Source organism: Mastomys coucha, unplaced genomic scaffold (genome assembly GCF_008632895.1).
Source record: "Mastomys coucha isolate ucsf_1 unplaced genomic scaffold, UCSF_Mcou_1 pScaffold23, whole genome shotgun sequence".
Lineage (NCBI taxonomy): Eukaryota > Metazoa > Chordata > Mammalia > Rodentia > Muridae > Mastomys > Mastomys coucha.
The window spans coordinates 67,813,477-67,822,444 of NW_022196906.1; the positions used below are offsets into that span (position 1 = coordinate 67,813,477).

The 8,968-nt window shown below is 44.5% G+C and overlaps 1 protein-coding gene across 1 annotated transcript in view; it reads left to right on the forward strand.

Annotated features, from left to right (window-relative positions):
- Positions 1 to 6,569, forward strand: part of Rsl24d1 (ribosomal L24 domain containing 1) — an 8,591-nt gene extending 2,022 nt beyond the window's left edge. Inside the window, exons 3-6 of the mRNA XM_031345337.1 lie at positions 1,148 to 1,220; positions 1,887 to 1,950; positions 4,340 to 4,425; positions 5,520 to 6,569. Coding sequence (XP_031201197.1) covers positions 1,148 to 1,220; positions 1,887 to 1,950; positions 4,340 to 4,425; positions 5,520 to 5,593 — 297 coding nt within the window. The 3' untranslated portion in view covers positions 5,594 to 6,569. The remainder of the gene's footprint in view (positions 1 to 1,147; positions 1,221 to 1,886; positions 1,951 to 4,339; positions 4,426 to 5,519) is intronic.
- Positions 6,570 to 8,968: the final 2,399 nt, after the last annotated feature.

Sequence of the window (8,968 nt, forward strand, 5' to 3'; positions counted from 1 at the left end):
CAAAACTGTTTTTGGCTTTGTTGAAGAAAAAGGAAAATCATTTAAATGGGTTGGTCGAGGTGGGAACCTGGGCTTAAGGACTGGGAGGAAGTTAGGAGAGGAGCTGAGGAGCATCTGAGGAGCACTGAGCTCGGGTGAGGTTTGTGACAGATACGTATCGGTTTCTGCATGTCTTTGGTAGGACTCGGTCAGAGAGCCAAAGCTGGTGTTGGTATTGAGGCTAGCTGAGGGCTGAAGGGGTGCTTGGCCCCTGAAGACGGAGATGACAGAAGCATCAGCTGTCCTTTCCTGGAGGAAGAAGTTTAAGTTGTGCCCCTCTATGGCTGTTCCTTCCCCCTAACCCTGTGACCTCCCTCCTTCTGGTCACTTACAAGTATAATCTATAAGGCTGCCATCCCTGGTTCCCAACACAAGGGCCGTCTAGTGAACACAGCTGCCTGCTGTGCAGGATGGGAGGCCAAGTCGCAGTTACTCGTTCAAAAGTAGTCTTCAGTGTAGGTGAGGCAGCAGGGGGAGGAAGGGAGGGGTGCCAGTCCTGCTCCCCCCCAACCCCGCTGCCTTACTGCTGAGGGGGCTGAGCTGAAGGCAATCTCACATTTGTAAAGGGAATAACTAGCGTAGAGTTGATATTCTATGTCTTCTGTCAGCTACATTTGAAAGCATAGGCACGCCTGCAGCTTTCTCAGATCGTTTTGCATGTCTTCAGATTAATGCTCATTAACTATCCACATACCCCCCTTTGGAGGGCCTAGCACCACACAGGCTACCCCTGCAGGCGTGTGGTGTCACAGCTTTTTGCTGTGACAGGTTCTTAGATAGATTCTTGGTATTTGATTTGATCGATGAAAAATGGTTCACAGAATGGAATTTCTGCCTGTGATTCTCATCTGGAGCTCAGAAATTGGGGAAGCCTTTCAGTTTGTAATTCTCACAGTTGCTGGACAGCCACTGAAGGAGGGAGGGAGGGAGGGATGGGCCTTTCACTTGGAGAGTCCCTCTGAAAAGAGCTGTTTTCAGCTAATATTCTCCAGTATAAACAAGGACAGTGTCTTAATATGTGTCCACTTAGGATTTTTGGGCAAAGGAGACTATTTTAAACAATGCTTGCTTACCATCTTTCTTGTCAACCCTCTGTTCTATCTTATAGGACAACTCATTTGAATTTGAAAAACGTAGAAATGAGCCTGTGAAATACCAGCGAGAGCTATGGAATAAAACTAGTAAGTCGTGGGGTAGCAGGGTCTGTGGGCCTTCTGTAACGTTAACTACTGGCTTTAAATGTTGGTGGGGAGGAAAAGTGTTACAAAACTTAGTTCCTTTTTTTCACTTTTAAGAGGATCTTGCTGTGAAGCCACGGCTGGCCTTGAACTCAAAGCCTTGTCTTCCTGAGTGCTGGTAGCCGTGTGAACTCTTTTAGGTTGCAGTATTTTTGTGTGTGATAGGTCCCCTCTGTGCGTTCTCTCCTTCCTGTGGCTGCTTGCAGATCATACTCAGTCCCCACACTAGTTGACTAGTGCAGGGATTTGGTTTCTTGTTGACTGGGTCAGGTATTGGCAGGCTCGTCCCCACATCTGGACATGCTGTTAAGAAGCAGTGCCGCACTGCTCTTCTTCCCTGCCTGGGTTATGTTCATCTTTTGTATTGGATCTTAAAAACAGTTTCATGTAGACAGTATGAGGAGTCTAACATATTGTTCCCTAAATTGTTTGATGCAGTTACTTAACCTGACTAGTGAGTACAGCTAACGTCTCATACCTTTAGCTCTGTCAGTAGTTTGTAGTGAATTTTTTCATGTAAGCCAAAGTCATGCAGAAGTATTTAAAGTGCTTGTTATAAACCTACTGGTTGAATGTGTGTACATTTGCTGACTGTAATTTTTTTTGTAGTTGATGCAATGAAGAGAGTTGAAGAGATCAAACAGAAGCGCCAGGCTAAATTTATAATGAACAGGTATGTATATGTGTAGAGGAATAATTAAGAGATTCCTAGAGGCACTGGTATTTTTAAAGCCCTTTTTATTTTGACATAACTTCATACTTTCAAAAAACCCAGGAAGAATAGTGTGATGGAACACTTCTGTATCCTCTGCATTTTTCACTGTCATCATAGTGAGCTGAACACTTGGTGCCCTTCCTGCTCTGTGTGCTTTAGGTTATTCATCCCACATAACAATCTTTCCTGGGCTGAAGAGATGGCTCAGCGGTTAAGAGCACTGACTGCTCTTCCACAGGTCCTGAGTTCAATTCCCAGCAGCCATCTGTAATGGGATCTGATGCTCTCTTCTGGTGTAAAACAAATAAAATAAGTAAATAAATCTTGCCCAGCGGTGGTGGTGCACACCTTTAATCCCAGCACTTGGGAGGCAGAGGCAGGTGGATTTCTGAGTTTGAGGCCACCACTGAGTGTGTGCCACCACTGCCCGCTGTCCCTGTTAACTTTGACTCTTTGGTTACAGTGTTGTTTATGGGTTAGACTTGTTTTGTCCTTGGCAATTGATAATGGAGAAGTTTCTGGAAAGAGCTCATTATTCTTCAGACTTGTTCTTGTTTTAAGCCTCCATCAGGGAGTCTGGCCTCAGTTGGTGTGAAATGTTCTCATGTGGGAAAGGCTTTCCCTTTCTCTACTTTCAGAATCTCCTTTATTCATATCAGCATACTGGGTCTGTGCCCATGGCCTCCTGTGGTATTTGCAGGGTATGGTTCATATTGTTGTTTGTTTTGTTTTTGTTTTTGTTTTTGTTTTTTGGTTTTTTTTGAGACAGGATTTCTCTGTATAGCCCTGGCTGTCCTAGAATTCACTCTGTAGACCAGGCTGGCCTCGAACTCAGAAATCCGCCTGTCTCTGCCTCCCAAGTGCTGGGATTAAAGGCTTGTGCCCCCTCCCCCCCCCAGTTGTTTGTTTTGATGTTGTGTGTGGCCCGCATCTGCCCAGTGGGAGGAGTCCCTCAGGCTCTCCTACTGTGGGAGACAAGTCGTTTTTATTCTTTCCATTCTTTGTTGTCTCATTGGCAGCACACACTTTCCCTTTCCTGGCAAGGGATGAGCTATACCTTTAATACAGGGAAAGTCACCTTTATCTGTTTATTAACTCTTAAAAAAGGTTGATTTTTTTTTTTAATCTTATATATGAGTGTTTTGTCTGCATGTGTAAATAAGTGTGCATTGCCTACAGAGATAGAAAAAGACATCAGATCTGGAACTAGAGTCATAGACAGTTGTGGGCCACCATGTGGGCCCTGGGAGAGCCTAGGCTGTCTGCAAGAACAAGCAGTACTTTTAACCACTGAGCCATTTCTTCCAACTTCTCATTTTTTTTTTTTTTTCTTTTTTTGTCTTTTGAGAATAGGGTCTTACAGGTCTCTGTGGCCTGGAACTCAGGTTCAGCTGCCTCTACTTTTTTGAATGTTGGGATTAAAGGAGTGTGCTCCATACCTACCCTAAGATTGTGTGTGTGTGTGTGTGTGTGTGTGTGTGTGTGTGTGTGTGTGTATGTGTCATGGTGTGTGTGAACATGATATGGTGAGTATGTGGCGTTCAGAGGACATCTTGAAAAGAGTTGGTTCTTTCTTTATAGTATATGGGCCCAACAGATTGAACTTAGTAGTTGGGCTTGGCGGCAAGTGCCTCTACCCACTGAGCCATATGTTACTGGCAAAAATTAGCTTTAATCTAACTAGCCACAGTGGAAGTCTTAGTACAGAAGCATGCTGTGGCAGCTTTCTGACATTTCAGAAGGTGAGCATGGGTGTTTTGAGGACTGCTCATTGTTTCAGATGAATGTCGTGTGTTCTATGCTCCTGTAATGGCTGAAGAACTAACAGAGCTACACAGCATGGAGACTGCTCTGTGAGGAGGAAGGACACATACACTGGCAGTTGGGAGACTGCCTTGTGATAGAGTTTTGTGTCTTTGCCATGGAAATGGGCTCTGCCATCTACCGAGTCCATCGGTCAGATGCTAGTTCTGTCAGTAGATATGAAGCGAGCTCCCCTTTGCACCACACTGGGCACAGTGGATGTAGTGAACAGGTTGCTAGGATATAAACTCTGTTAATTAGGAACTTGAACATAGTTTTGACATAGACTAAGGAAGAGACCCAACAGGTGACTTTGCCTTAGCTTATGGATAAACATAAGGTTTGGGAACCAGCTGATTCCTTGTTGACCTGCAGCAGTTGTTGCTGAGTGGGAGGCGGAGAATTGGAAGGAGCAGAAGGGTGGCTAGCCCTTTGTGTCCTCACTTGTGCTGCCAGCATCATTAGTGAATGCAGAAACTGTGGTGAGAGTTAAAGTCTCAGAAGTTTGGTCACTGAAGTGTGGCTTTGATGCATTTTATCACAGGTTGAAGAAAAACAAAGAGCTACAGAAGGTTCAGGACATCAAGGAGGTCAAGCAGAACATCCATCTTATCCGGGCTCCTCTTGCAGGTGAGTGGAGAGGCAGGAGTGGAGTTTTGTGGTTGTGGGATGGGGCCCCAGCTCATGCTCTAAATCTGCCTTGGTGTGGTCTGTCTATAAAGTGCCGCTCACTCAGTGTCTCCCCATTGTGGACAGGCTGTGGCTGATAGTGTCTCTTCCCTCCATTCTTCCACAAGTGCTTTTTTAAGTTAAACAAAATTATTTGAGCAGCAATTGCATATATGATGTTTACCTCATACTTTTGATTAAAAGATACTTTATGTTACCAACTCTCAACCTTTGGTTTGTTTTGGAATAATCTGGGAAACTTTGTGTATAAACACAAAAGCCCAGGTCATCTGTAGCTCTCCAGGTGGTCCTGGTACCACATTCTAGGGGCACTTTGTAATAAAACCTTCCTTTTGTTAAACTTACCTGGGTACAGGTTTTCTCTAAGTCTGTTGTGTAGCCAGCAGCAAATACAATCTTGTACAGAATTGATTCTTTCTTAATTAAGATTACTTAAAGGGAGAGAGAAATTGATTAAATTTTAGTAAAGGCAAACTCTGTAATTAGGTCTTGATTGGGTTTGTGTGAAGGGATTAGCTCGGTCCTGTTTGTACCTAATTCCATCAGAACAAGTAGACCAAACCCTGGGATGTTTGTTTCTGATGCACATGATGCAGTGCCCAGAAAGAGCAGAGATCCTGCTTCCTTTAGTTCTCATTAGCCCTCTCCTGGTCAGGTGGACCCTGCACCTAGATAGCTGAGCGTTTCATCCCAGCTGAGGGTTATGGACTCACTAGTCGAGTGATGTAGGGCGTATGGCTCTGTCTGTGCTTTCTCACGGTTCAGTGGGGTTTGCAGAAGTTTGAGATGATGCATTTGTATATGCTTTGTGCATTCCTAAGGCCTGGGTGAGTTTGACTAGTATTCCTAACTTCTTAGGAATGGCTACTACTGCAGGGCAGTCTGGATGCTTTGTAGAGTGCTGGAATCAATTCTGCAGAGTCATACTTAAGTTTCTGTGGTTTACATTTTTCTCCTATTTGAATTTGAGTTTATTTTTGAGAGTCTCACACAGGAGCACTGTATTTACATTGCATCTTCTGCATCTTTTAAAGGCAAAGGAAAGCAGCTGGAGGAAAAAATGGTACAGCAGTTACAGGAGGATGTGGACATGGAAGAAGCTTCCTAACGGTGCTGCCTGCAACCAGCCCTGTGCACACTGGAGTCAAGTGGAGACTTTCGACCCCTAAGTTATTCACTGGTTCCATAAGGCCCCTCAGACAAGACTGATTCAACATGCTTCCTCCTTAAACGTTGCAGCCTGTAAAAGCATCTCCTTGTGGATGTTAGGTCTCAGCTCAGCGTTCTGCTTCACTGTGTTACGCTCACGCACACAAAAAGTTTGTGTGTAGATGAAGACATGAACTGTGGGCATAACATGGTTGAGCCAACTGTCTTCCAGTGTGAAATTTGAAATGATGTAATATTTTCCTTGCATTGGGATAGTCTGTTTATTAGGGTTATTGAAATGGAGGTCACACTAGGAACTGACTGTTCTCATGTCTACCTGAGTCTCTTTTGTTTTGGTCTAATATGTTTAGTAACTTCTTAGACAGCATACAGCACAGCCGATTACGTTGGGCCATCTGATCTGCTCCAGCCATTCTAATAGGCAGCTGTTATGTTGGAGGTGGGCCGGGTTGATAAACTTTGCCCAATTGGCACCTTGCTATTTTTGCTTTGGAGAATGCTCAGTTCCAAGTTGTGACATCTGTCCTGAAATAATCTCCTCTCCTCCCAGCCCAGCAGTGATCTAGAAGTGGAAGGATCTTGGTGCCTTTCAAAGTTTAGTGTGTGGTTTTCTTTTCTTTGTTTTTTTGTTTTTTTTTTGTCTTGGAGACAGGATGTCTGTGTAGCCCTGGCTGTCCTGAAAGTCACTCTGTAGACCAGCCTGCCTGGAACTCAAAAAGATCCACCTACCCTTGCCTCTTGCCTCCCAAGTTCGGGGACTAAAGACGTGCACCATCGTGTCCAACATTTTAATTTTTTTTTTTTAAACCTTAAGAAAAACAACCAAAAAAGAAACTCTGGCTTTTGGAAAGTAGAATTTATGGATAGAATGCTAACTATTATTTGTACATAAATAAAGCCCTTTCTAAAGTAAATGCCTACATAATCTCTTATTTAAAAGTCCTGAACAAAAGTACATGTCTGTTCCTTTGATGAGAGCTCCACATTGTAAGTAGGAGGTGTAGGAGTTAAAGGGAAAGCTGTGCTTCATACTTCTTGGTAGTTTTTGTATTATGATTACATTAAGAATGTTAAGCTTGGCCAGGCAGTGGTGGTGTGCCTTTAAATCCAACGCGGGGGAGGCAGAGGCTAGAGGAGCTCTGAGTTCGAGGCCAGCCTGGTCTATAGATAGAGTTCCAGGACAGCCAGGGGTGCTCAGTGAAACCTGTGGGGTGCGGGGTGGAGAACATCTAGAGCTGGAGCCAGAGCTACACAACAGGAACCTTGTCTCGAACCCCCATCCCAATTTAAGTTTATATATTGAGTTTTATAGGGCATGTAGAATAAACTACGTTTTTAGGATCATATTTTTTACAAAGTAATGCCTACTCTTTTTCTTTTTTTTTTTTGAGACAGAATCTTGTAAGCATACTTTTTGGGCTATTTTATTGGGTTCTTACACCTCTACCTTCCTTCCAAATCCCCAACACTAGGTGGGAAAGGTTAGAGGGGGAAGGGGGTGTAGTCTTTATACTATTTCCTGTTGATTAGGAGTGTCGAGTTCCTTGGGGCACGATGCTTTGTATGTCTTTAATTTCTTCTCATCTCTTTGCTCGTGACCCCTTGACAAACCGCAGCCACAGGAAGCAGGAGCAGGAGTCTTCTCGGAGTGCCCCACCCATCTCCAGGCTCTGGCATTTAGACCCTCTCAAAAATTCCCAGAATTCCAAACCTCACACAGTCACAGGAACTATCTGCAGCTGGTAAAACCATGGCCCCACAAGAGCATGAGGCTAATGAGTCAGCTGCTGTGGAGCTGGGTTTTATCCCACACAGTTGGGGACCTCATTGTAAGGTAGCAGTCCCCATGACCAATGGCTTTCTGAGCTTGGTGCAAAACGGAAGACTCACAGGGCGGTGGTGGCGCACGCCTTTAATCCCAGCACTTGGGAGGCAGGGGCAGGCGGATTTCTGAGTTCTAGGCCAGCCTGGTCTACAGAGTGAGTTCCAGGACAGCCAGAGCTACACAGAGAAACCCTGTCTCAAAAAACCAAAAAAACCCCAAAAAACAAAAAAAAACCCCCGAAGACTCCCGCTAAGAATAGTGGGGCTTCCCTGTTCTGCCCCTGGAGAGTGCCTATGTGTGGAAAAAGTGCACCACCACTGCTTGGCCTTTCACTCTCAATTAGTAAGTTGAACTATATATTCAAGGCTTCTAGAGATACAGAGTTGTAAGCATAAGAAAGCAAACACTCGAGTAGTTCAGAAATGTTCACTGGAAACGACCTCAAGTGCTCTTTTGTGTTCTATTTTAAAAGATTTATTTTGGGGGCTGGCGAGATGGCTTAGCGGGTAAGAGCACTGACTGCTCTTCCGAAGGTCCTGAGTTCAGATCCAGCAACCACATGGTGGCTCACAACCACCCATAGTGAGATTGGGTGTCCTCTTCTGATGTGTCTGAAGACAGCTACAGTAAATTACACCGGAGCAAGCGGGGCCGGAGCAAGTGAGTGAGGCCAGAGTGAGTGAGTGAGCGGGGCAGGCAGAGGTCCTGAGTTCAATTCCCAGCAGCCACACTTGCTAGCTCACGGCCATCTGTACAGCTACAGTGTACTCATGTCCTCATACACATAAAAAAAAATCTTTTTTAAAAAAAAGATTTATTTTATTGTATATGTCTGTCTGTACACCACCTTCTGTGCCAGAAGAGCTTGCAGGATCCCCTGGAACTAGAAGTTACAGACTGCTGGACTGCCATGTGGGTGCTGGGGATCGAAACTGGGTGGTCTGCAGGGTCAGCAACTGCCTTTAACTGAAGATGCCTCTGCAGCCCTGCCTTTGTGTTATTGATAAGGGATGGGATGTTTCCGATGGCCATTAATAAAATTAATGTGAATAGGACAGTGGTCTGTGAGGAGAAAGCATTTTTTCACGACATGCTGTGCTTTTTGCTTTTTGCTTGTTTTACTCTGAGTGTGATTTTAAAATGATTGTCGTGTTGGGCACCAAACTTTCTACCTTGCTAACTTGGGAGCTTGCTGCTTTGCCTTGAGAGCAGTCAGTTTGGAGAAACTGAACAGAAGAACTGAAGTGTATCCAGTGAAAAACATTTCACATAAAGTGTTTCTTTCAAAAAAATTTATTTTTGCATTTCTTTAAAAATTATATGTGGCCCGGCAGTGGTGGCGCACTTTTAATCCCAGCACTTGGGAGGCAGAGGCAGGCAGATTTCTGAGTTCGAGGCCAGCTTGGTCTATAGAGTGAGTTCCAGGACAACCAGGGCTACACAGAGAAACCCTGTCTCAAAAAACCAAAAACCAAAAAAAAAAAAATC